Raw genomic sequence first — 27,110 nt, forward strand, 5'->3', positions numbered from 1 at the left:
AAAATAGGGCTTTGCTGCCGAGGATGGGATCAAGGGCCTTTCCCCGTGCTCTAGCCACAGCCCACAGGTTCCCCGAGGGGCTATCAAGCACAAGCCCTTGCTCGGGTTCTAGGAAGACCGTCCAGCCCCAGGCCTTCTGCAGGGTCCACATATGGTTGGGGTGGGGAGTCCTGGGCCCAGCGCATGGTGACCACCCCTCCAGCATGTGTCCCTGGCACCCCCCACCAGAGCCCCTGAATGAGACTTTGTCAAGGCACACACTTGGCAAGGTGCAGGGCAGGCGGGGGGCAGTTAGGAGATCTTCTATTCTCAGCTCTGCCTCCAACTCCGTGCTGCTCTCTGAGAAGCTCCTCTTCCTCCCTGAGCCTCGGTTTCCCCATCTGCTCAATGGGTCCAGGAGCAGCACTCTGATTAGGAGCAGAGCTTGCTGGGAAATCTCCCACCAACTGTGGGACTGGACTGAGTTCTCTCCCTTTGGGTCACTCTCTTCCGTACCCCTGACTTCAGAACTGACAGATGTGGAGCCCAGGGCAGGCCCTTGGGGAAGGCAAAAGGGCCATTTAGGGGCTTGAGTTAGAGGCAGGGGTTGGGTATGGGGAGGGCAATGGAGAATCTTGGTCTGTATAGATATCTAAACCCCATAGTGACAATAATAGCAGGTTCCATCAAGCACTAAGTTCTTTTCGTATGATATTTGTCATTTCCAACCCTCACTACCACCCCATGGGGAAAGTGTGGTTATCCCCACCTCATGGGCTGGGAGCACAGCAGAGTAGTAAAGAGCGAGGACCCTAGAACTGGACTGCCTGGCTTTAAATCTTGGCTCCAGCTCTTTCTAGCTGTAGAATTTTGCCAAAGATACTTCTGTGCCTTGGTGTCTTCATCTATGAATAGGGACATAATTGTATCTATTTCATAAAGATACTACAACGATTACATGAATGCATGTATACAAAGTGTTTCAAACAGTGCCTGGTGTGAAGCAAACACTCAATAAATCATAGCTATTGCTTTTACAAATGAAGAGAAAGGAAATGACTTTCCCAAGGTCACTTGGCTTCTCAGCAGCAGAGCAGGGTGTGTCTCAATACCTAACCACTAGGTTTCCCTGCCCAGGGCCTTGTAAATGAAAGAAGCTCCATCATGGATGGTGGCTCCTTTCCAGTGTTCTGGTGATTGGGGTACAGGGTGGGAGTCTGATTTCTCCAGCCCCGCCCTGCCCCACCCTGCCCCGCCCAAGGGCTGGAGCCTGGAGGCAGGCCCTTTCTTTTCCACTGAGCAACTGGAAGAACTGGCCTCCAAGTCTTGCTAGGGGCTGGGAGGGCGAACAAGGGGGCATTGAGCCTGGTGGGGCCTCACAATGGCTGCTCTGTCCCCGCTAGCCGGGGGCTGGGCCCGTTTCCGACAGGGACAATAGTCAAAAGGCAGTGACGCCGGCAGGGCCTGGAATCCCAGGCGGGATTTTCCAAGGCCTCAAAGCCTGCTGTTTGTCCTCACATGGAGACCCAGGAAGCCTGCCTCCCTGTCTCCCCCCCACCCCGCCCACGCTGGGCCCTGTGCCCAGAGGCCCCGGCCCCCTCCCCAGCCCTGAGGTGCCATTGTGACTGGGGTTGGGGTGGCTCTGAGGTCTAGGATCCGAGTGGGGGTTCTAGACTCCAGAGTTTGTGCCTGATGACCCTGCTCTGGGGCCGGGAATGGAGGAGACGGCCTCGTACCTGGGCTCTGACCACTGGCACTTGGTCATGGAGGAGGTGGCAAAGGCTGGCCTCGAGGAGGCTGCGGAGCTTCTGAAGGTCACAGGCAACCGCCCGTACTTGAGCTGTATTGTGCCACACGATCGGCTCTGAGTGTCCAGTGCGCTGGGCCGTGTGGCAGCTTGCTCTCTGGCCGCAGAGGGAAGCCTGCGAGAGGCCATCAGAGGTGGGAGGCCGCATGTGGTGGCTGGATGGTCAGCAGGTGGTTAGTGACGTCGTTCCGCAGCCCTGAGGCAGCTGTGTAGGGCATGTCCCGGCTGAGGGCAGTGCTGGGTCCCCTTTATGGGACAGACAGGCCTAGGGAGTCCCAGGGAGTTTTAGCTTAAATCTGAACCAGCCTCAGCCCCTCCCGAAGTCCCTGCCGGCGGAGGAGACCCCAGAGCCTCCTCAGAAGATAGGCTGCAGGGGTGAGCTTCTGTGCGTCCACCCTCCAGCCCTATCCAGGCCTGGCCTTGCAGCTGGCAGCTGCTCTGTCCCCCCTAGAGCCCAGCGCCAAACCTCTGCCTTCACCCCTGCTCTAGGCTCAGGCTTCTGCCGTGTCCTGCCTTGGCCCCAGGCTGGGGGCTGCTGGGGTAAGGTCTAGGCTGGCTAGGGGGACTTCAAAACCCCCAGCCTCCAGTTGCGAGGCCAGGAAGGAGTTAGCGCAAGGCTGAGCAAAAGCCCCCTCCGCTCCCCCAATGTCTCCTTCCCCACACAGCCAGGGACACTCTGAGGGCAGGAGGCCCATTCCAGGCTCTCCAGCTAGACTCAGAGCTGGCCTGAGGACTGGGGTGCCCTGGAGACTTTAGCCTTGGCTTCTGCCTCCTTTCCCCCACCCCTAGGCCCGTGCTTGGTTATTCTCCCTACCACCCTGGCTCCCCTTCACCTCCTGCCAGGCCCTGACCCTTTCAGGACAGGGGCCACTTGAGGTCTCCTCAAGGTCTGACCCAGGCGCCGGCACTGTCCAGCCCCTACTCAGGCACGGCAGGGGCCGGGGGTGGCAGCTGGGTCGAGAGGGGAGTGCTGGGGCGGGTGTGTGTGTGTGTGTGTGTGTGTGTGGTGGGGCTGTCTGGGTACGTGCTGTGTTAGCAGGGAGCAGTGCCCAGCTGCAAGCCAGGCAGGCGGGGTGCCGACAGTCCCTGGCCTCCTAGTCTGGTACATCAGAGGGACAAGGTCCTCACCCAGCCCAGCCTTGGAGCCCTGGACCTCAACCTGGGTAACTGGGGTACTATGAGGATAGACAGATGCCCCTGGCCTGACAAGAAACCAGGGTTACATAGAGAGACCACCCCTACCGGGGGGGGGGGGGTGTTGGTAAATACTCTCTCCTTTTGCAAGGACAGTCACACAGGCTCCCCTGGCCCAGAGAACAGATACACGCATGCCTCCCAAAGGAACAGATGCATAGGTCTTGCAGGACACAGATGACAGAGGCCTTACCCCTGAGGACAGACGCAGAAATTAAGCCCCATCCCCACCCCAACTTGGCCAGAGGGACAAACATATAGACCTTCCCAGAGAAAGACACCCACCACCCTTCCCGGACACCAAAATGCAGATTCCCATATCCCGCAGGAGGACAGGCAGCCGCCGTGGTACCTCCCAGCCCAGGCCAGGTCGAGAGGCTGCCTGATGAGGTCTGGGCTGGGAGGTGCCTCTTTCTCACGCTCTCCGCCACCCTGTCGGAAGCCCAGCCATTTCCTCTGCCTCGGAGGAGGGGCTGTTGGGGTGGGCGATGGAGGAGCCCCTTCCCTGGGATCCCAGAGGGGAAGATGTCAGAAGAGCACAGCTGATTCTCCGTGGCCCTGCAGCCTGGCCCGGGGGGAGAGGGTCAGCAGACAGGGTGCTGGCCACCCGGCCAGGCTAGGTACCGTCAGGAGCCCCGGCCTGACGTCAGTCCCACTCATTGTTGTTGCCGGGGCTTGAGTCACTCCCCGTGACGCCACTGGGGTCAGCTCCGGAGCGACTGGGGGTGGCCTGGAGGCCCAGCTTCAGGGCTCAGCTCTCCCCTGGGCACACACTAGGATGGGGTGGGGCCATCCAAGGCCACAGTCACCATGCAAAGCCAGCTGCCTACTCCCAAGGTCTTGAGTTGGCCTTCAGGGTCTCTCCACGGGCCTCTGCTGCCGGCCTGGCTCAGAGGGCCTCAGTCAGCCGCCCTGCTGCCTGGCCGGCCGTGGCGCTGGGCTCTGACTGAGACGTCCGCTCTCTCTGTCTTTGTCTCTCCCGCCCTCAAGCCTCAGTTTCCACCCTCGGCTCTCAAAGAGACCTCTCCCCAAGCCTTTTTCTTTCCCCTTCTCCAGGATTCCCTCTCCCCTAATAAACTCCCTGTAGCTCCACTTCTTTCTGGAACCACTCCCCCCTTCCTTCCCATCCCCTCACGTTGCTATCCCGTGCTCTGTCCCAGTTTTCTTCTGGTGTCCAGTCACCGCGCACCTTGCCAAAAGCAGGGCTTGGCCTCTACTTCATTCTCAATGTATCACGTTCTCTCCCACAGGCCCTGTCAAGACTGACAGCAGTAGCCTCTATCCCAGGCCCCTCTGGTCCCTGTGAAGCCTGCTGCCGTCGCTTTCATGCCAGGTCTTGTGTTCTCCTGCCCGGGAGTAGCCCCTGGTCCATTTCCTCTGCAAGACTTTGAGCTTCCAGAGCGCCACACTGTCCACCTTGGCATGACATGGGCGTGGCATGTGGACAGTTACATATGTCTGGCATGAATGAATGAATAAGTGAATGAATGCGTGATTATCTCTTGAAGGGGCGCCTGGCTGGCTCAGTCCATAGAGCATGAGACTCTTGAACTCCCGGCGGTGAGTTCAAGCCCTCTGTTGGGTGTAGAAATTCCTTAAAAATAAAATCTCTGGAAATAACAACAAAGACTACATCTTGATCATCAAGAGAGTGGCATAGGATGGGATAATTCATTCCACACAGTCTTTTTGGACCCTCCCTCCCTGACAGGACCACCCACACGGGCGTAGGGCCCAAGGTCTGAGGTGCACTGCCCTGTAAGGATTTGGGGAGGTAAGAGGGGCAAGGACTGGCCAGCATCTGCCCCAAGACAAGCCAGGTGAGGGGCTCAGCTTCAGCCTCAGGCAGGAAGGGCTCCAGGGACAGGGTGAGTTTTGGAGGAGGGACAAGAGTGGGTGGAATGAGGACAGAGGAGTGTGTGGCCCTGGCGAGTGTATTAGTCCGGGTTCTACAGGGAAACGGAACTAATAGGACGTATATCTACAGAAAGAGATTTGTTATGAGGAATTGGCTCCTGTGGTTATGGAGGCTGAGTCCCAAGATGTGTAGTCAGCAGATGGGAGACCCAGGAAAGCTGGGGTATAGTTCCAAATGCCGGCAGGCAGGAGACCCAGGAAGAGCGGGTGTTTCAGTTCAAGTCTGGAAGCAGGAAAAAAACCCAGCGTCCCAGCTTGAAAGCAGTCAGGAGTTCTCCTTATTCCTGGCAGGGTCAGCCCTTTTATGCGAGTTGTGCCTTCAACTGATTGGATGGGGCCCACCCTCATTAGGGGAGGCAGTGGTCTGCTTTCCCCAAGTCTACCAGACACGTTCATCTCATTCAGAACACATCTTCTCAGACACACCCAGAATAACGTTTGATCAAACGTCTGGGCACTCTGAGGCACAGGCAAGTTGACATAGAAAATTAGCCATCGAAGTAAGTTACTACATACCACCGAGCCTAGGCTTCATTATCTGTAAATTGGGGGGAAATTGTATTTACCTTCAAAGAGCTGGAGAAATCAACACAATAGGGCATTTGAAGTGCTGGTGTTGTGCCTGACAAGGCTCAGTGATGGGGAGTAGTGATGATGATGATGTCAGGACTGTGGCCTCGAAGGTCCCTGAGATGGAGGGTGTCAGGGGTAGAGGAGAAATCAGCCACTCCCTTCACTGACTGGCAGTCTCTGGGAGTTAGGCTCTGATCCCCCCACCCACCCAGGGCTGGTTCTAACCTCCTTGGGTCTCCCTCTTTTGGCTCCTCACACGCTCTCGCAATATTTTATGCTGATTCCTCCTGGTTAAGTCCAGGCTCCCAAAGAGGTTGCTGGTCTGTAAGGAAGGCAGCTTTCCCCTTCCTGAAGCTGCCAGGGCAGACGTAGCTGCACCTGGGACGGAGACAAACCAAAGACCAAGGCTGCACAGGGGCCCAACTATGGGGAGGAGGGCGAGGGCACAGGGAACTGATGAGGACGGGGGTCAGCCAGAAAAGGAGTTTTGTGGGGGTTTAGAAAAACTGGTGGGAGGGTGCCTGGGTGGCTCAGTCGGTTAAAGCCTCAGACTCTTGATTTCCGCTCAGGTGGTTATCTCAGGGTCATGAGATGGAGTCCTGTGCTCACTGCGGAGTCAGCTTGAGATTCCCTCTTTCTCTCCCCTCCCCTTCCCCCATTCACACTCTCTCTCCCCACCCCTTTTTCTAAAATAAATAACTAAACACGTAAACAAATAAATCAATAAATAAAAATTTTAAAAAAGAAAGAAAGAAAGAAAAACTGGTGGGAGAGGGGAAGCCTAAAGGGTGTACTGGAGCCAGCTGGTCCTGGTTGGTGCTCGAGAGCCCACTGTACCTCTGAGATCAAAATGTAATCCTTCATCCGTTCTGGACTCTGCATTCCGGGATGTCCTGTAGCTTCAAATCAGCCATCGTAGAAAACTAGCAAATGCTACTGATCAAGGCACCTTCCCCCTAGAAAGCAGGCTTTGAGTGGTGTGTATTAGAGAATGGTAGCGCATGGGGAGGGTCAGGGCGAAGAAACCAGAAAGAGAACTTCTGTGGTGGTATTTGAACCCCAGGCTCGGCTACTTACCGGGTGACCTTGGGCAAGTTCCTTAACCTCTCCCAGCGTCAGTTTCTTTTATTTGCCTTCTAGTATTGATCGTTATCAAGCTTAAATTAATTAACATATGTAAAGCACTTTAACCGTGCTCTTCACGTTCCACTCAATAAAGATGATCTATTATTATTTTGGGAAAGAAAGGGTATGTTAGGAAAATGAGCATCTTAATCCTCAAGTAAACCACTCAAGCAGGTCTCGGTTGGGGCATGCCAGGCCCTGTGGGCATTAACAAAACGACGGACAAACCTCTGCCTGCCCAGGGCTTACGATCTACATGGAAAACCAAGCACGTTCCCAGAAGTTACAGAGCACTAAAAACGGACTCATTCGTATAACACTTTACATTCCACAGAGATCTTTCATATGAATTCTCTCTTGTGATCCTCACAACAGCGCCCTATTTATACAGGAGAAAATCAGAAAGGATGAGTGACGTCAAGGGGCTCACACGGGGGGCAATGGCAGAATTAGGAGCCTTACAAGAATTGTCACCAGATCAGTCACGGTAGAGCCCCAAGCACTGCTCCTGCATGAAGAAAACACAGTAAGGTTAAGCCCCTTTCTCTGGCATCGTGGGGCCGGGGATTCTATTATGCACGTTGGACAAGCTAAAGTTTTGCCATGAGTTCAGCATCATGCAGCGCCCTGGCGTGGGCTCATCTCCGGGCCCCCTCTCCTGATGGCATGCCCTTCATCTTGGGCGATCGGTGCCCCGACCAGGCCTGTGCGCCCGGAGTTGGAGACCAGACAGACCAGCGTCCCAGGGGCAGGCTCGTCGCCGATGACTCCTCTCCGCCTGGGGAGGCGGCACAGAGCGCACCGGCCTCTCCTTCCCTCTCATCTCTATGGCGGAAGTGCGTGTTCCAGCCGAACCACAACAACACTCTCGGTGGTGGGAGTGAATGGACTCGTCCAAATGAGGGGGATACTTCTCACCATCGACTCAAAAAATCCGAGCGAGGTAATCAAGACAAAATCAAGCACGTTTTCAGGGAGCAGTGTGTGGCTCCCTGTGTCCGCCGGCGTGGCTGTAAGGCGGGGCGGGCGGCTGCGCTGCTGTCGGGGCCCGGCCAGGCGGGGTTCGCGCCCCCGCCGGAGGCGCACGGAGCCGGTGGAACCCGCCCGGCCGGCGGGGGCGGAGGTCTGGACTTCCGCCGCCGGTGCCGCCTCCTGCCGCGGTGGTCGAGCCCTCCTGGTGCGCGGTTGCTTGGTTGTCGGGTCCCGGTCGCAGCTTCGGAGAGGTGGGGGTCCGTGCCAACCGTCTGCCCCCTTCCCCGTGCGAGGGCGGGCACTCCCCGGGCCGGTGGGAGGGACGGCGCGCCTCGAGTTCCCGAGCGCGGCCAGGCTGGGCGCGGGGAGCCCCCCCCCCCCCCCCGCATCTCCCGGGACCTCAGGAGGCAGCTCCTTCCCTGGACCTTGCACTTCGGCGGGTGGCGGGTGGTGGCGGTGGGAGACACGGGACCCGGGCGGGAGGCCCTTCCTGGGGCCCGCCGGAGTGTTTTGACGCTGAGCCTTCTGTTTTTGCTTTCAGTCTCTCTCTTGCGCTTAGTCGCCGGGCGCACCTGCGGAGGGGACACCTGCGCGTGAGGAGGGGCAAGGGCATGGTCCGAGCCTGAGGGACTCACGCTCCAGCCTGTACGCGTAAGTGGGCATCGGGATGCCCTGGGCTCCAGCCTGGCTCTGTGCTCTGCAGACCTGGGCCTTGGGGGGATCGGAGGGATGAGACTACCCAGAGAAGACTCCCTGCTCACCGGAGGCGCGGGTGAAGGGAAGGGGACAGACAAGCTCATCACAGACCAGAGGTGGCTTGCTGTGGGAACGAGGCTGGGGTTGGTCAGTACCGACTTCCTGGAGGAGTGTTGCCTAAAGCAGTTCAATAATGAGGGAAGAGCCCAGGCGTGGGGCAAAAGAAAGAAGTGGCCTGGGTGAACGTTTGTGGGGGACCCCAGAGGGGGAAGTGGTGGAAGAAGGGGGAGCTGGGCCAGAGCTGGGAGCCTCTAGATGGAAGCCTGTTGAAGGGAGTTATACTAGAGAACAGAAATGAGCGGGAGAGCCCGACTTCTCCTGAGTGTAGGAGAAATCAATCCAGCAACTCTTGGAAGGAGCTGAAGCCTCCCGGTCAGGGTGATTTGAACAGTTACTTTGTACTAGGTTCCGGGCACTGAGTTTCCAGTGATGAGTAGGGTCTAGTCCCTGCCCTCAATGAACTGTCTAGTGGGAGAGCCAAGACAGCATAACACCTGTGAAGAGATGACTGCTGGAACAGGTAGACCCGCGCTGGTAGCCGAGCCGAGAGGCAGAGGCATCTTGATCTCTCGGAGCTGTGCGCAGACTGCCTCGTCCTTTCCACTGAGCACTGCTATGTAATGGGGCTTGAGACAAACTGAAATACACTTAGAGGAGAGCTGCCAGATAAGATGTGATGTCTGGCTGTGATGTGTATGGGGACTGGGGACCTTTAACCTGTGCTAGGGGTGAAGGGTGATGGAAGAATTGTTCCAGATATCAGAAAGGCGCATTAGTGGAAAAGGGGTGAGACTTATTCTGTGTGGCTTCTGATACCCAAACTGTGACCAGGGGTTTGAATCACGAAGGGGTGGATTTCTTCTGTAGAAGGAGTATCTGGGTAGAGCCGTCTAAAGATGGAATGGTCTGCTGTGAGAGGTGGTAAGTTCCCCATCAGGGCAGGTTTGTAAGCTGAACGCTCAACAAGAAATGTGACTATTGCTTCTCCTTTGGGGCTCATAGTCAGTTACTTACCAAGGTCTGGTTCTCAGGTGTGTTCTTTCCTTCCCACTGGGTCCACCAGTGCTGTATCATAGGCTGTGTCCTCTCTCAGCAACAGTGATATCGTAATGAATTATAGTGGCTGATATTACTGTTTACTCCTTGGCAGGTGCTGAGCGCTTGATAGATGCTAAATCTTCCACTGCCTGGGACAGTCCTTTCAGGGTAGCTTCTGTAGGTCCCCTTTATGTGGATTCGGGAAACTGAGGCACATAGGAATGAAGTACCTTGCCCAAGATCACACAGTGAGCAAGTGGCAGAGCTGGGCTTCCAACCCAGGCTGTCTGGCTTTAAAGTCACTGTTTTTAACCACTATTCTACTGTGTATTACGTATGTGATTTTATTTGATCGTCACAAGAATCCAAATTTACAGATAAAACATACTCAGAGAGGTTGAGTGATTTGCTTGAGATTACAGAGCAAGGTATAGGAGAGCTGGGGTTTGACCCAGGGCTGTTGGACATGAAAATCCCCACACTTTGCACTTCACTCGTCCACATCCCCTTGCGCTGCCTCTGTAACTGTCTGTACTGTCGGGGCCTCTAACTGGACCTCTTGCCCAGCCTTTCTGCCTTAAATCTGAAAGTTTTGACTCCAGAGTCTGTGGGTGGACCTGGCACTAGGTGAGATTTGGGACGTGCGTGTGTGTCAGTCAGGCGTCAAAGCCCAGTCTTCGTGTTTTTTTTTTTTTTTTTTTTTTTTTTTAAGATTTATTTATGTATTTGAGAGCACGAGTAGTGGGGAGGAACAGAGGGAGAGGGAGAAGAGAGCCCGTTGCGGGGCTTGGTCCCAGGACCCTGGGATCATGACCTGAGCCGAAGGCAGACGCTTAACTGACTGAGCCACCCAGGCGCCCCTCAGTCATCATAGTTTTTATTGATTTCTCAGAGCAGTTTCTGGCCACAAAATAGTAAAGAGCCATCCTTCACCTTTTATCCGGTTCACTTTTTTTTTTTTTTTTTTAAAGATTTTATTTATTCATTTGACAGAGATAGAGCCAGCGAGAGAGGGAACATAAGCAGGGGGAGTGGGAGAGGAAGAAGCAGGCTTCCAGCGGAGGAGCCTGATGTGGGGCTCAATCCCATAACGCCGGGATCACGCCCTGAGCCGAAGGCAGACGCTTAACGACTGAGCCACCCAGGTGCCCCTATCCGGTTCACTTTCTGATGCACAGATCTGATCGTGGCACAGTGAGGCGTTGACTCTTCCCCAAATGCTTTAACCTGGTCCTTCGAGGTCCCAGGCAGTCAGACTCCAGTCTTCCTTTTCTTTGAACTCGTGCCTTGTACTCTGGCCAGTCAGGCGGCATTCACCTGCTTTTCTCTCCTGCAGTCCTGCGGCCTCGAGGGCAGGGGCCGTGCTCGCCTCAAGCGGCCGGTGCCTGACAGGTGCCACGCAGCGAGCCTTTGTGGGACACTGCGCTGGACGCCGTCCTGAAGTCAAGTCCTGGCTGGTTGTTTGGACTGGTAACTTTGAAGCTCTCTCCCTTTCTGAGCCCGAGAGTCGTCCCGGTAGTAATGTGTTGGTCGAAATGCAGAGAAGGGCCACGGAGGCAGAGGCTGGCCGGGCCAGGAAGGCAGCGGACAGGTAACAGGGACATCATTCAGAAAGTGTTAGCTTGCTGACCTGGCTGCTCTTGCAGGGTGGCCCCTGGCTGGGGTGAAGCTCCCCCGTCTTTATTCTTGTCCCGCACCGGGTGTGGGCCCCTGGCTGCAGGATGAACTGCCGCTCGGAGGTGCTGGAGGTGTCGGTGGAGGGGCGGCAGGTGGAGGAGGCCATGCTGGCCGTGCTGCATACAGTGCTCCTGCACCGTAGCACGGGCAAGTTCCACTACAAGAAGGAGGGCACCTACTCCATTGGCACCGTGGGCACCCAGGACGTGGACTGTGACTTCATCGACTTCACCTACGTGCGGGTCTCCTCTGAGGAGCTGGACCGTGCCCTGCGCAAGGTGGTCGGGGAGTTCAAGGTAGGGGTGTGGCCCAGCGGGGGCGGGGGGCAGGTGGACCTCGAATGCCCCTCCACCCCAGCTTGCTCTTGCACCAGCGTACCCTTCTCGAGTGTCCCTGTTGGGTTCTTCCACGTTCTAAGGAACGCGTGTGTGTTCAGCGCTCCTTGTGGGGAGGGTGGCTTCGGGCGGGGGGCAGGGGGGAGGGGCCGGTAAAATTACCCAGGGAAGGAGAGCAGGCAGCCCTTGCGGCATGGACATCGGGTTCCCTAGGGTGCTCATCGCCTCCCTGGGCTGAACGTTCTGTCTGATCCTTCAGCTCTCTACTGACTCCTCCTCTCTGCTTCCACTTTCGCCTTCAGGAAGTTCCTTTCCCCTGGGAAATTCCCTGAGAGGGAGGCTTGCTGGGCGCAGGCGCTTGCCGTCCAGCGGAGCGTCCCTTTGGGCAGTGCGGCACATGTCTGTATGTGCCTGTGCGGGTGTGGAGGAGGCTGGCGGGGACACACCGGGCTGCTAATGTTAGTCGCCTCGGGCAGTGGGAATCTGTTTGCGTTCAGGGTTGCAGTGTTTCACTGTTGCAGGGAGTGGCTATTTTGACTTTTCAAGTAAGAGGGAATTTTTTTTAAGGCCCCATGTCTGAGGTCAGAAGTGGAGGGTCGTCTGTCTGGCTTCCGTTGTACAAATGTGTGAAGAGCCCATACACAGTGCCGGGCGCCATGTGCTCATGCCCGGAGGTGGACCCTCTCCCAGGCCACAGTGTCCCCCCCCACTCCCACTCCCCAGTCCCTCTGAGACCTGACAGGGTAAGTTCATAACAGTTTCCCAGTCCCTCTTCAGGGGAGGCTGTGGCAGTCAGCCATTGGTCCTCTAGACGCCTGTAAGAGTCATGTACATATCATGGATTCTGGAGCCAGGCTCTATGACCCAACAGGTGTGTGACCTTGGGCAAGTGACTCCACTTCCCTGGCTCAGTTTACCCGTATGTAAAATTGGAATGATAATTGTACCTGGCTCATCGGCATATACACTGTGCGGATTACACGAGTCCGGTACGTCAAGTGCTTGAACCAGCCCGGTGCCAGAACAAGCACTGTGGAACTGTTAGCCACGATGACTACCAGCCAGGATCCCGTGACCTTGCTTTGTCTGCAAAGGAGCGAATTAGTCCTTGACGGACGGTTCAGGACTTGAGGGTTCAGGACTTGAGGGAAGCATCCTCACCCTCCGAGTTGGTCTTAACTCAGATGGAAAGGTGCGTCAGGGTCCCAGCTGCCCTAGGAGGCAGAGTGTGGGGCCACTCCACCCACTGGAGGTAGGGGATAGGCAGAATTATTGGGGGAGATGGTCTCATTTGCTTCTCAGAGGAGAAGAGGGAGAAGCCAGGTCTGGTCTGTCCTTTCCTTACCCCTTCTGTTTCTTGGTCCCCCCCCTTAAGATTTTATTTAGTTGAGAGAGAGAGAAGCAGTGGAGGGGCAGAGGGAGAAGCTGACCCCCCCCCCCCCCCCCCCCCCGCCTCGTGACTGAGTCCCAAAGGCAGTTTTTAACTGACTGAGTCACCCAGGTGCCCCTCTTGGTTTCCTTTTTTCTGATTAAGGATCACTGGGCTTTAATCCCGTCTTCTGCTTTTCTTTGGAGACAGATTTTGTTGGTTTGCTTGGAGCATTCAGGGTTAGGCTGGCTGTTCGCTGTGTCACTTCACATAAATCCTTTGCTCTCTGTGGGTCTCCTTCCCTGCCGTCCCCGAGGGACTAGCAAAGCTAGGAGAGCCTGAGCCCCCGGGGCCCAGGAAGCAGGCGCTCACAGGGCCAGAGCTGCTCCAGAGCCTCGCTCTGCTCATCCGTTGCCCCTCCTTCCCCAGGACGCGCTGCGCAACTCTGGGGGCGACGGGCTGGGGCAGATGTCCCTGGAGTTCTACCAGAAGAAGAAGTCCCGCTGGCCTTTCTCGGACGAGTGCATCCCCTGGGAAGTGTGGACGGTGAAGGTGCACGTGGTCGCCCTGGCCACAGAGCAGGAGCGGCAGATCTGCCGGGAGAAGGTGGGCGAGAAGCTCTGCGAGAAGGTCATCAACATCGTGGAGGTGATGAACCGGCACGAGTACCTGCCCAAGATGCCCACGCAGTCGGAAGTGGACAACGTGTTTGACACAGGCCTGCGGGATGTGCAGCCCTACCTCTACAAGATTTCCTTCCAGATCACTGATGCCCTGGGCACCTCGGTCACCACCACCATGCGCAGACTCATCAAAGACACGCTTGCCCTCTAGGCCTTACTGGGGCCACGGGCTCTCCTGGACGGCTTGCAGACCTTGGCTTCTGGGGATCGTACCGCGGGGCCCTTGGGGCTCTGGAACCTGCTCCAGGTCCTTGAGGAGACTTGGAATGGCCACCCCTGGCTTCCTTGTTTTGTGGTTGCCGGTCTTTGGTCATCCCTTTAACCTTTGCTAATGGTCACATCTGGCCTCCGCTGTCTCTGTACACCCCTGTGGGGGTCCCCCTTCCTCCACCGTATGGAAGGGCCATCGCTAGGATGGTGAATAAAGTTGAGAACGTGTTTAGGTTGAGCCATCTCTCCCTCGGCTTGTGTCCTGCTCTGAAGCGCTAACACTTTCCGGCAGACCTGGGAGGGTGCAGGCGTGTGTTAAGGGTATTCCAGCGTGAAGGGAACGGGGGGATGGGATAGAGTGAAACGGACCAATTTGGTCCTTTGTTGGACATTCACATAAGCAGGTGTTAACCACCCAGGTGTCACGGTGGTCAGTCCTATGAATGACGGCACAGATCAGCAGCTGTGACTTTTGGGTATGATTGCTGTTTCTTCTTCCTAAGGAAGCTGTCATATCCTGCCTTTTACATTGTCTGGTCTGGTTTCACGATGACCCTCAGAGTGTTTTCTATGTCTTCATAGAGCACATAGAGGTCCCCACGTGGCACCAGAAAACTCATTTAGTTGGGGGTTTCCCTCTCTGGAGAGAGATTGGCCAACTGGAGACAGGTGTCTGATGACACTTCCAGGTCGGGCTAGCCCTTGCTGCTTGTTAGGACTGCTTTGTTGACACACTCCTTTCTACACGGGCGTACTCAAAATCCGTGAACTCCTTTTTGTGTACTTCTTACTGATTGATTCTGTATTTTAGAATACCTTTGGGTTGTATGTGGGCAGTTTTACCAAGCTACATGGAGCGGGGGTGGGGGGTTGGAGGGTCTTGCCTGTGGTCCTGGAGCAGGTAGCCAGCGTGGCCAGGAAGTGCACATTTTCCCCATTCCAAGCCACCCTGGCCCTGTGATATTTCACAACAGATCTTGTGAAGTCTTGCCCTTGATTTCTGGGGCATTGGGAGGACTCAGGAGGTTCTCAAGGCTTTGGAGATGGGGAAGGCCATCTCCTAGCAAGTCCTTGATGGTGTGTAATCCCTACCTGGCCTGCTGCAGTCTGGGGATCTTCTTTTCCTCCCAAGCTAGCCATCAGCTAATCCCTTCTGAGTGGTTGGTTGGCTGATAGAGTTGTTTATTGGCTGTGACTTACTTTTTAAAAAGAGAGCTCAAGGTTGCTGTCTTTCAGGAGACCTGAGCAGGACGGTCTTCCCTCCATCCCAGCTTTTTGAGACTTTCTGCTTTCCTGCAGCCAGACTCTGCTCCACCCCGACCCCAGGTTGGCCATGGGACACTCCACTGGCAGTGAGCTCCCCTTGGTTTACAGGACAGTAACCTTTCCAACATTTTGGCATTATGATTTCCCGGAGGTAGGGGACTGATTTACTCAAGGTCAGGACAGGAGCCCTGGTGACTCAAATCTGCTTTCTCACCAGTAGGTAACTGGACCTCTGGGGTCTGAGCGAAGGAATGGGGATAGGACTTGAATTCCCCCTACCCTCCATCTTTCCTTGCTGCCGGCCCAAGGAGGCACCGGGCTGCTTGTCCAACTCCAAGGGGTGCCCAGAAAGGACAATGGAGGAGTAAGGATCCGCACCCCTCAGGTCCTGGAGGCTGCTCATTTGCCTCCTGTTCCAGTGGCCCCCTGAGCCACCCGGCAGTATTGAGCTTTGGCTCAGGGACAGCCTAGGAATGCTTGCTTGTCTTGTGTCCTGCTTAGCCGGGCAGCACCCACCAGACCCTGGGATGCGGTCTGGAAGATTTTTTCAGTTCTGAGGGAGGTGCTGTCTCTTGACTTCCTTTGCCAAGGGAGAGGAAAGGCCTTCGGGACCTGACTCTGGGTCTGGCTGGTTGGATGCATGGGCTGGATTCCCACGCGTGGGTGTGGAGGTCTTTGGGACAAGAAAGAATACCCCGGCCGGGGAGTCTGGCCCGTGGTCCCCGCTGGAGGAGCCTGGAGGCTGCGCGCAGGGTGGGACCGAACAGCGCCTGGGATCCGCCCCTCGGGCACCTCCCCTGTGCAGCCGGGCCCGCCCGCCGGCTTGGGCTCCCGCACATCTGGCCTTCCCGCGCACATCTGGGCAGCTGGCGCCGCAGCATGAACGGCTCGCAGGCGGGCGCTGCGGCCCCGGCCACCTGGCTGAGTTCCTGCTGCAACCAGTCGGGGGCGCCGCCGGAGCCCCCCGAGGGGCCGCACGTCGTGCAGGCGGCGGTGCTGGGCGTGCTGTCGCTGCTCGTGCTCTGCGGGGTCCTGTTCCTGGGCGGCGGCCTTCTCCTCCGCGCCCAGGGCCTGACGGCGATGCTGGTCCGCGAGCGGCGCGCATCCCGCGAGGCCGAGCCCGGCGGCGCCAGCGGAGGCGAGGACGACTCCTAGGCGTCCCTGCGCTCGAGGGTCGCGGCTTCCGGGCCGCCCAGGCTTGGGCGCCCGACGGCTGCTGCGGAGCGCAGGCGCCGCGTCCTCCCCCCCCGCCCCCCATCCCCAGGCTGGCGCCCGCGCAGGTGAGAACGGGGAGGGGGGCAGCTCTTCAGCGACTCGGGTTCGGCTCTGCACGACCACCGGGTGGGCCCTGCGGCAACGCTGGGTGTGCCGGGACCTGAGGGAAGAGGCTGCCACCCTCTCGTGTCTCTCCTGCGTCCTTTTTCTAGAACAGCCGGTCACCGTGTGTGAGAGGGAGGCAGGGCGGATCAGAGGGGGACGTCTGGAGGGGCCACAGTGTGCTTTGGAGCCCCTCCCTGCACGTACCCGACTCCCGTTTTGCCCCAACGTCACCTGGAGCTAAGCCCCCGCTCCGCGTGCCCTAGCACGGCCCATGCCACTGGGAGGCTGAACGAGTCGCTGCCACAGAAACTCGGACCACCCAGGCCTTTGGCTTCTGCTTCCTCCTCCTCTCCTTCCTGAAGCCTTGTCCCTAGACAGGGGTTTGAGTAAGACTCCTCACCGTGGCCTCCCTTTGGAGGCAGAGATGGGAGTGTGGGTCCTGTTTTATGGCAGAGCCAGGGGCCTCCATGACTCTGGGGAATGGGGAGGTATGGTGGGTCTCCCCTCCCTCAGACCCTGTTCTGGCGTGGGGGGGGGGGGGGGGTGGCAGTTGTGGCCCAGAGCAAGGAGCTCTGCGGTTTTGTGGGGAAGGTGGTGGACGGCAAGGTTCCTGACAGCTGGGGGGCCTCATGAGCACATTGCTGTAGGAAGCTGGGGCTGAGGGTTCCCAGCTGTGGGGGCTCCATTTGGCTCTCCTGCCTCTGTCTCTCCAAGGACAAGGACCATCTGGAGGGAAGGGCCTGGGTGGCCTAAAGACAAGGTAATTCCAGGCCAAGGCCACCTGGGGTGGAGCCACAGGGCTTGGGCATTGTCTCTCCTCTGCAGTGTTGTACCTGTGGGGTCCCGGGGGGGGGGGGGCTTCTGTGGGGCTCTTCTTTGGGGATGCCTCTGACCTGTGGCTTGCCAAGGGCAGAGGCAGGGTCCTAGCCTCCCTCTGAGAAGGGAGTCAGTGCATGTGAGCGGAGGCTGGTGAGGGAAAGGTGACGGCGTGGGCAGGGTGTAGCCGAGCAGCTGTGAAGCTGACGACGTGTGATCCGTGCCCAGAGCAGCCAGGATTTAGCACTAATCCCAGGAAGTTGTGCCACACTGGCCTTGCTGAGCTGCGGACTTCTCACCTCAGGGATGCCACTGCCACCCCCTCGGAGAGAGGGCTGGCCAGGGCAGTGAGGGGCATGTGCGTGTGACTGCTCCTGGCATCAGGGGGGCAGGCCGGACCTGGGGGACACGGTCCACCTCCCTGGGCTGCGTGTCGGACGTGGGGTGAGAATGCCCTCTTTTTCTTGTATCCAGGTTCATTCGCCCCCTTGCCTGATAACATTCTGCTGGTTTTCGACCCTTTCTCCACCCTGTGCTCTTCTCTCCTGCCCCAGCGGGGATAGAGGAATTCCCATATCCACGGTGAACCCTTCATTTTGCAAATGGGGGCGCTCAGAGAGAAGAAAGTGACCTGCTCCAGTGAATGCCAGCGCGGAACCCAAGCCGAGGCTCCCGATTCCGAGCTCAGCGGGTGAGGGCGTCCCTGAGCGAGAAGGCCTCTCCTCGGGTTATTCCTCTTGCTCTGTCCTTGATTTCCCACCACTCTTCGAGATGCTGATGCAAAGTATGACCTCTCTCTGTGACAGAATGAGCCTTCACATACACACCCTCATTGGGCATATGGTGCCTGGGGCTGGAGCTCAAAGCCCCCCTGTTACTGCCTCCCTCTTGACACTTCTTCCCCAGCGGCCTTCTTAGCCTTCCATTGCTGGGTACAGCCCTCCAGCTGCTGGCAGCTGTTCCCCAGCCAGCTGGGCTCAGCTTTCCTCTGGCCTAAACCGCAAGGTGGGGGGGTGGGCTCAGAAGGTCAGCCGTGGTATGTATCTAGGGAACACAGTCCAAGGGGACAGAGCAGAGGGATCAGAGGTGAGGGGGGTGCCTTCTGTATTGGCGTTTGGATTCAAGTCTGGCTGGCGGTAGGGGTGTAGAGAGATCTGGTGGAGGGAAGGGCCGTGGCCCCACTGTCACGTGTCTGCTGGAGTCGGGGGACCGAGGGGGTAGGCAAAGGCTTTCTTTATCCAGCTTCCTGCCTTTGCTGTCCCATCAGCTCAGTGCTTGGAGAGCCGGGCCGTGGCCTGTGCCAGGGACCTCGATGTTCCTGAGGGAAGATACTGGGATGTTTGCTGTGGAACTCTGACCCTGGCCAAGGCTGTCCGACTGAGGAAAAAGATTTAGAAAATTGGGGAATGAGTGTTGCTGTCTTCCCAACTCTCAGGCTGCAGCTTGGAGTGACAGGTGGGGGAGTGGCCGTGGTCTGAGCGCCACGGAGTAAGGCTGGGCATCCGGACCCCCAGCAGGCCCCATTAGCCTGCACTGTCCCTGAGGGATAGGCTGGGGCCCCAGACAGGTGATCTTGCCTTAACCTTCCTGTGGCTCATGAGTTTCACCACGAGCTGGACAGGGCTGTCGGGGGTTCATCCAGTCCATTCCTCAGCAAGGATGGGGTGCTCTCTGTTACAGGTTCTTGAGCGTTGCGTGGTCTGTCTCCTCCTGCTGCCTTTGATCCCTGAGCGGTGCAGACAAGTCTGGGAGAAAGCTGGCTTGTGCTGAGGCCTCCACCTGCGATCCTGGCACTCGGCCCCCCCTCTCATTTGCTCTGTTCAGCCTCCTGCAGTGCCCGTGGACGTGGGCCGGGAGGTCAGTGCTCCAGCGATGAGCGAGCCCCTCGAGCAGCTGCTGCACGTCCGGGGCACCCGAGTGGACATACACCCTGGGTGCTCAGCGCGGAGGCTGCCTACGCCCCCTGACTTGCGGGCCTCCGACGACATGAGTACCGCCCCCGTCCCATCTCTGATACCAGCTGCTGTGGTCTGACAGGCCAGTGACCTGTCCGCCGCTGAGGGCTATGGGTCGGTGTTGTCCATTTGGAGATCTTGGGTGCCCCAGCAATGCCCTATCCCTCACTTCCTGTGGCTTGTTATTAAATACGTTGGTAATGCGAGTGTGGGGTGTACAGTCTATGTTTTCAGCTCTAGACTCTTGGCATTAGTGGTATCCTGCTCCCACCCTCCCTCCAGTTTGAACTGTTTCTAGCTGATCCTGAAAGAGCAGCTGCAGCCATGGCCCCTCTGCCCTGGCCTCTCCTCAGTGGCGACTATTCCCCTTGGAGCCAAATCTTTCCAAGGGTGGGTGGGAGGTGGGGCCGACAGTGACGCTCACGCCAGGACTCGGCTGCCCCCCAGTGGCCAGTGTGGGCAAGAACACCACTTCCTTCGATGGGTGTACTGGCGTGTAATCACAGCCCAGCCTTAACCCGAGGTGCTTTGGAATGAGAGTGGGTTTGTGAGTGTGTGCACTGAATTCTAGTTGTAAACCAGCCCGAGCCTCCGTCTCTTCATCTATAAAATGGGGGCAACAGTATCCTTGTGAAGATCAAACAGGTAATGTGCTTGTCCATAGATACGAGGCTTTCTACCCTGTAATTATCATGAGATGTTATTTTTCTCCCCCCGAACCCGACCATCCCCGGAGAAGAAGTGTAGAACCACCCACCCTGTTCCTGGGAACACTTCATTTATTCATCTTTTCCACGAGTATTTACTGAGTGACCGCTCTGTGCCAGGCATGCTCTGGGACCTGGGGGGTAATGAGGAGGTGATGACACAGAGCCCTTGCCCTCAAGGAGCTCACAGTCCCGTAAAGAGCACTGCCACAAAACTGAAGTGAACAGAGACAATGAGTCGTGCCCAGGGTCAACAGGGTCAAGAGCAGAGAGTGTCATAGAGAAGGTGGTGTCCTGAGTGGGCCCTCACAGGACGGAGAAGGGGAAGAACATTCTGGACGGAGGTGCGGAGGCTGTGGGGCTGGGGGTGCCCTATGAGCAGGGTAGGTAGAGCAGGGCGTGAAGGGAGATGAGACGGGAGGGGTGGCGGCTGGAGGGGAGTGGAATTTACCCTGGGGTAGTGAGGTATCTAGGGGGTTTCAAGCTGCCCAGTGACATGGCAAGATCTGGATCTTAGGGGATCGGGAGCGAAGCCGGTGGGTGGGAACAGGCTGGACAGCAAGGAGGCCATGATCAAAACCCCGCAAAGTCGGGGCGCCTGGGTGGTTCGGTCGGTTAAGCGTCTGCCTTCCGCTCGGGTCATGATCCCAGGGTTCTGGGATCGAGTCCTGCATCGGGCTCCCTGCTCAGCGGGGAGCCTGCTTCTCCCTCTGCCTCTGCTGCTCCCCCTGCTTGTGCTCTCTCTCAAATAAATAAATGAAATCTAAAAAACAAACAAACAAACAAACAAAAAAACCCAAGCCCCCAAACCGGCAAAGTCATAATGGCCTGGACGAGGGTGGAAAGCAAGGGGACAGATCCAAGTGATATTTAGGGTTCAGGCTTTGGTCACGAGTTGGATGGGGGACGAGGAGACGGAGGACGGGAGGACCTAGTTCCTGTGCTGAATTACTGAGTGGGTGGAGATGCCTGCCACCCACCGAGGTGACGTGTTATCAGTTAGGACTTTTTGGGTCTGAATTTACTGGAAACCCAAAGGCTATTTGGCTTGAGCAGAGGGAATTGATGGCCCATGTAACTGGAAAGCCTGGGGGTCACCCTGGCCTCAGGGCTGCTGTGACTCAGGTCTCAGAGGTGAGAGGGGCTTTGGTTTCTCTCCCCTCCGGGCTTGGTCTGCTCACTGCTGTCAGCCTCTGGCAGCGCGTCTTGTGGTCAGAGCAGGAACTTGGAATCACACAGCCGGATTTGGGCTCTGGCCCCACATTCACTAGCAGTGGGATCTGGGCGATGCTAGCGCATTGCTTTGTTAGGACGGATGAGATTCGTGCATGTCGGGCACCTGCCACAGAGCAAACGCACAGTAGGCGTGCACGTTACCATGTTACTAGTCTCAGCCTCCACGTGAGGCCAGGTGTTGGCTTTATAGCCTGTCAGGTTCAAATCTATCAGGAAAGAGAGGGGTCATCTCTCAGGTCAGTCAGCCCAAACCCCTGGAGCAGCTGAGACTGGGCCTGTTTGACTCTGTACTCCCCCTGAAGTACTATGCTTCGAGGGTAGAATGTTCTAGGCCTCAGTCACATGCTCGACTCATAGTATGTGTGTGTGTGGGGGGAGTGTCAAGACACCCCAAACCACAGGACCCAAAGGAAGGGGCTCTCTCCTCACCAAATCTAGGCCTGTTTCAGTTGTGGGGTGAACAGAGGCTGGGTGGCCATAAGCAAACTCATGGCTGCTGCAGATTGGGGCCACAGGCAGAGCGGAGGGCTGACGAGTCCAGTTCTGGTGTGTTGAGTTTGAAGGGGCGCTGTCGGGTGGACAATTGGTGTATGGGGCTGGGGCTCCGCAGAGAGAGTTCTGGACCATGATGTTGCTGGAGCCAGAACACGGAGCTGTGGAAATGGGTCTGGTTCGGTGGGGTCGTTGGGGCAAGATGGGAGGAGCCGGAGCTTGCCGCCCCGCAGGACACCACTGAAAGGCAAGGCAGGAGAGGGGCTGGTGAGGAGGCAGAGGACTAGGATCCAGGCAAGTGGGTGGGGAGCAGGGGAGCGGGCGATCTTGGCAGTCAGGGCAGAAAAATCTTGGGAACCGAGTGGGTGGCCAGGAGCGTCCCTGCCCCAGCAGTTCCGATGTGCTGGGAAGAGGCCTCAGCCTGAGCCCTTGCCCAGAGCAAGTGGGGAAGGCTTCTCCCTAGGCCACACAGGCAACCCGAGCTAGCCCGCCACCTCCCTCTGCCTCGGAAGAAAGGAGCCTCCGTTCAGAAGAAACTGGGAATGTGATTCCCTCTGCGCTGGGAACCCACTGTCGGGAGGGGGTTGGGTTTATCATCTTTTTAATAGCACTCTTCCTTGTATTGTGCAAATGCTTACCACACGTGCACACACACGCACGGGCACACACGCACACACGTACACACGCGCACGCACACGCACGCACACGCACGCATGCACACACGCACACACGCCTTGCCTAGGTAAAATAGAACAATACAACACAAACACGCACAAAGGAACCTCACCCTACTCTATGGCTACTGGGCTTCCCTTCCGAGGGGCAGCAGACAGCGACAGCGTTCAGGGAGTCCCGCTTCCTGCCCGGAGGGCTGAGGCTTCAGCCACACGCCCCACACCTGGGAGTCCCTGTCCGTCTGGACATGGCTCAGAACCTCTGGGTCGGAGACCCCGACTGAGATGCTCCTGTGCTTTGTGACCACACCGCCTGCAACCTGCACATTCAGACATTTTCAAGACGGTCCCTTGACCTCACCCTCTCTATGTCCTTATTCCTCAGCGACCCCCCCCCTTCCTGCCCCTCCAGTTTCCAGTCCCTGCTCATGCCTCAATCCTGCGCTTGCCCGTTTCCTGACTTCACTCCCCCCATGGAGCCCTCCCGGTGGAACCTCAGCCCTGGAGGGAGGCAGCTCTCAGCTCTCTGACTCCCACCTGACTGCAGAGCGCCTGCGAACACCGCAGCCCCGGGGCAGACTGATGGCGCCAAGAATGGCCACCCAGTGGACCCTCGCCGCGCCTGGCCCTCACTCCAGCTGTCTCGGTCTCCCAGCTGAATTACGGCAAACCTTCCCCCGCTCTCAGACCCTGCCCTGCCTCCTCCCCTGCACTCTGCTCGGATGTCCTCGCCTCCTGCTTCTCACAGAGCACAGGCGCCAGCAGACAGCGCCGCCTCCGCTTCTGTCCCCAGATCTGCAGCACACCTGCTGGGAGCCAGGGGTTTAGTGTGGCCCGTCCCCGCGCTGAGGGTGCGCTCCCGCCTCTGCGCCCCTCCCACCCCGCCGCCCCATGGGGCTGCTGGTCCTCCTCCACTCCTTTTTTTAAGGCCCCTTCCATCGCTCCTTTCCTGCTGGCTCTGGCTCCGAAACACACTCAGGTTTCTTCCAGCTTAAAATAGCCCTCCTCCGCACCCAGGGCTCCTTGAGTTACTACCTTGCGTGGCACTTCGTCTTTGTAGCCAAACTTCTCCAAAGAGGTGGCCCACACTTGCACCCATGTCCTGGCCTCCTGCGCACACCCTCACTCTTCTCCAGCCTGGCCTCAGTCCAAGCCGTTGGCCGGGGATCACCAACCCCTGGGTTCTTAGCTGCCCTCCTGGCCTCTCCTGTGGCTGCCGCCCCCCCCTCCCCACAGCCCCCCTCCCCCACCCCCACAGCCCCCACCCCACCCCCACGTCCCCTTCAGCAAGAAGCTCCCGGGCTTGGAGAGGGGAGGCTGTGACTGTGAGCTCCCCCTGGGTCCGCCATTTGCCACTTACTCAGGAATGGAAATCCTCTCTCTCATAGAAAAATTGGATAATGCTAATACCCACTTTGGGAAGCTCCGAGATTATGTGGCCGAGCGCGTGTGGGAGCCCTGGCCTGGGTTGAGCCCAGGCCCCCCAGCTCCCAGCTGCGTGCCCCTGGGGGAGTCTCGCTTTGCCCTTGCCCTGTCTCAGGGCTCTCCAAGAGGACTGGACCAGCCCCTCCTCTTTTCCCTCCCAGCCTTGCCTGCCGGGTTCCTCAGGACTCTGTCCTTGGCCTTCCTCTTACCCTGCCCCCTTGCCTGGGGTTCTCCCCCCACCTTCTGGAGCTTAAATTGCCACCTCTTTGCCATGACTCTGAAATGTCAGCTGCCTTCGTGGTCATGGGGCGTGGTGTTCTCCTGTGTGTCCCTGTTTCCACATGTCTTTCTTCTTATAAAGACACCAGTCACATTGGATTAGGGGCCCACCCTATTCCAGTATGACCTCGTTTTAATTTAACTAACTACACCTGCAATGACCCTGTTTCCTGATAAGTTCACATTCGGGCACTGGGGATTGGGACTTCAATATTTTTTAAAATTTATATGCATATATTTTAAAGATTGAGTTTACTTATTTGAGAAAGAGAGCCAGCAGGGGGAGGAGCAGAGGGAGAGGGACAAGCAGACTGCACGCTGAGCTTGCAGCCCAATGCGAGGCTGCATCCCACGACCCTGAGATATGATCTGAACGGAAATCGAGAGTCGGACGCTCAACCAACTGAGCCACCCAGGCGCCCCAACACATCTTTTCTGATGGGGGAACACAAATCAACCCATACCAGATGGTACCAAGTGTTATGGAGAAAATAGAAAATAGGGAGGATGCATGCACAGTGTGGGGGAAAGACTGAAATTTTAAGTTGGGGTCATCAGGGAAGGTGTCACTGAGAAGGTGACATGTGACCAAAGACCCGAGTGAGGGCATCAGTAGAGATAGTGGGGAGAGAGCGTGCTGGGCAGCAGACAGCAAGCGCTGACCCCTGGAGGAGGGAGCGCACCTGTGTGGTTAGCGCCTGGCAAGGAGGCTCAAGGAGTGGGGGTGCTAGGACAGGACTGTGGGGGCCCCAGCCTCCCTACCCTGCGCAGGGAGAGGGAGTAAGAGGCTGCAGCCGAAACAGGTCTTCCACAGAGAGCCAGAAAATGCACCATGCTTGTGTGTTTTCTTAGGAAGCACTGGAGAATGTGCCCTACCCAAACTGAAGAGTGACCCAGGAACGATGGCCACAGGGCCATGTCACACGCTGGGAGACCGGGAAGCCTGGGTGCCATCTCCTGAGCTCTTAGGCCAAGGGGACTGGGCTCTCATCAGCCCAGCGAGTGGGACAGCTTCCTCCTGAATCCTGTTCCTGTCCCTGGCTGCCACCCTCCCCTGGCCCAAAACACACTGAACTTCTCTAAAGGCCCAAGATGTATCTTCGTGAAGGATCAGGTTGGGATTCCAAAGCTGTGCAGGGGACTTGATGTAACTACCTCACTCACTCCCTTGCCCCACTCACGGGTGGGTTCTGGGGGTGTCCTCAGCCTGGAGCCTCTGCCGTTTTCACAGGGGGGATGCTGCAACCCCAGCTCCATTTCTCAGCCAGGGTCTTTCTCCTTCTGAGACCTGGACTCCTCCCCGCCGGTGAGAGCTGCTTTTCAAGCGCCATGGAGAGTCTGTGTGAACCTTCCTGTTTTCATAACTTTGAACCCCGTCCTTGCAAAACAGCCACCTATAAAAGCAAAGATTTGCCTCCCTCTTGGAGTGGTTTTGATGGTAAGAGCCACCATATTAGCTGGAAACTTCTCTGCCTGAGCCATCTGCTCAAATGTCAGCTCCATTAGGGTAGGGATTTTTGCTGTTTTATTCACTGCACATAGAGGGCCACTAGGAAATTTATTTTTGAATAAATAGCATCATCTCTTAAATTCCTTCGTTAATCACAGGGTGGGGAGGAGGGAGAAACAATAAATGCATTAAAGCCCCTTAGTTTTCTCAAGCAAAAAACTCGTGACCTCCCAGAGATGAGCTAGAACCCGAGGAAGGCACCCTGGAGTTGATGGTGTGATACGCTGCTGGCGTGAAAGGGGGCTTGGGAGAAATGGCAGCAACATTTAAGGGGGCAGTTGGCAGATTTCCAGATATTGTTATGTTCACCTTTTGGATTTTGCAATAGTCAATCAATGAACAACGAACAATGAAGTTAGTTTTTTTTTTTAAGGATTTTATTAATTCCTTTGAGAGAGAGTGCGAGCATGCCTCGAGTGGGGGGAGGGCCAGCGGGAGACGGAGAAGCAGACTCCCTGCTGAGCAGGGAGCCTGACGCGGGGCTCCATCCCGGAACCAGAGCCGAAGGCAGATGCCTAACGGACCGAGCCACCAGGCGCCCGAACAGTGAAGCTTTGGGGGAAATCTACCTCCAAAATGCTTTCAACACTGTCACTTCTTCAGAATCTACTCTTCATGGGTTTGCAAAAAAGATCAGCACATTTTTCCCAGCGTGCAGGCTGGGTGGAGAGGGGCAGAGCTGGGTGACTGGCCGAAGATTGGAACGGCACGCTTTAGTACGGGGTGGGGGTGCATGGGGGGGTGGGCAAGGGGGGCGTTCCAGAAGTTTCGGAAACAGTGGGAGCGGAACCAGTCACTTCTAACACATAGACGGCTGGCGGATGGGACAGTTTGCTGCCTGTTGGTTCCCAGTTTTGAATGTATCTTCTTGTTTAAAATTTCTTTATCAGATACCAAATGTTACAGGAATTGTAGGCGAAATGAATTAATTGATGAATATTTCAAAGACATTTGGCAGAAAGTGGGGGTTGATGTGCCGCCTCCCCTCCCGCAGTGGCTAAGGCAGCGTTTCTTAAAGTGGGTTCCATGCCTGCTCTAGCCTCAAGGGCCTTGAATGGGTGGCACATGAGAAAAAGGGTTCCGTGGTCTAATCTGTGTGGGGCTTATTGTGTTCAGCAAAGTTCAATAGGCTTCTTTATGGTGCTTCTTTTAAGAGGCGTTACTATGCCAACGGGATGGTGGGTCTGAGAGAGGCACTGAGGATCTCCAAGTAGATGTAACCAGAGAATTTTTCCCCTTTTTGTCCTCCCTTCTTCTTTTCTTTTCTTTTTAAGGAACATCTCACGGGACACCACCATTCCAACAATATACTTTGGGAAATGTCATTTAAAATCTTCCTTTTAGAAGGGAAGAAAAATTCTGGAAAACATTAGATCCCGCTACTTGAGATAGTGCATTTCCCTTACTTTGTCAGAACAACAGTATAAAATTAATTTGCCTTCCAAGGACTATAATGCCACATTACTAAATTTAAATTCACTTTTTCCCCAAAGAGTGTCTTAAAAAACACATTTCGGAACTCCTCCTTCTGTGAGACAAACCTCTACAGGGGAGCAATGGCCAAATGTGTTCCAGAATTTTCTACAGGATGTAAATGTAATCCCAGAACTTTGATTTTGCCACAACTATTTTACCCGAAGTCGACTGTACTTTGTGGTTCCTGTAACGCAACAGATCCTGGCTGGTCTTCCTGCAGCGCCGTTTCTCTCAAAGAACGTCCGTTCCTCGAACAGCTATTTGGTTTGCTTCGTTTGACCGAACTCTATAGCGGGTCAACCACCATGTTGCCTAGAGT

General features: G+C 56.7%; 2 protein-coding genes across 4 annotated transcripts; both read left to right on the forward strand.

The window, feature by feature from the left end:
- The first annotated feature begins 7,725 nt into the window (after nucleotides 1-7,725).
- ATG101 (autophagy related 101) lies at nucleotides 7,726-13,873 on the forward strand. Of its 3 annotated transcripts, none has more exons than XM_044385454.3 (4): nucleotides 7,726-7,824; nucleotides 8,109-8,218; nucleotides 11,008-11,334; nucleotides 13,172-13,873. In XM_044385454.3, exons 3-4 carry the CDS (start codon nucleotides 11,083-11,085, stop codon nucleotides 13,574-13,576), a joined length of 657 nt encoding a protein of 218 aa, XP_044241389.1. In that variant the 5' UTR covers nucleotides 7,726-7,824; nucleotides 8,109-8,218; nucleotides 11,008-11,082; the 3' UTR covers nucleotides 13,577-13,873. The 3 variants fall into 3 exon arrangements, with proteins under 3 accessions (XP_044241389.1, XP_057174992.1, XP_026357604.1); XM_057319009.1 differs by having other exon boundaries at nucleotides 8,109-8,212; XM_026501819.4 differs by having other exon boundaries at nucleotides 7,726-7,818.
- A 659-nt stretch (nucleotides 13,874-14,532) lies between these two features.
- Nucleotides 14,533-19,193, forward strand: SMIM41 (small integral membrane protein 41). Its single transcript, XM_057318848.1, has 3 exons — nucleotides 14,533-16,181; nucleotides 17,512-17,728; nucleotides 18,718-19,193. The coding sequence occupies exon 1, from the start codon at nucleotides 15,538-15,540 to the stop codon at nucleotides 16,054-16,056; it is 519 nt and encodes a 172-aa protein (XP_057174831.1). The 5' UTR covers nucleotides 14,533-15,537; the 3' UTR covers nucleotides 16,057-16,181; nucleotides 17,512-17,728; nucleotides 18,718-19,193.
- The last annotated feature ends 7,917 nt before the right edge of the window (nucleotides 19,194-27,110 follow it).

The sequence above is a fragment of the Ursus arctos genome, unplaced genomic scaffold (assembly GCF_023065955.2).
Source record: "Ursus arctos isolate Adak ecotype North America unplaced genomic scaffold, UrsArc2.0 scaffold_26, whole genome shotgun sequence".
Classification (NCBI taxonomy): Eukaryota; Metazoa; Chordata; class Mammalia; order Carnivora; family Ursidae; genus Ursus; species Ursus arctos.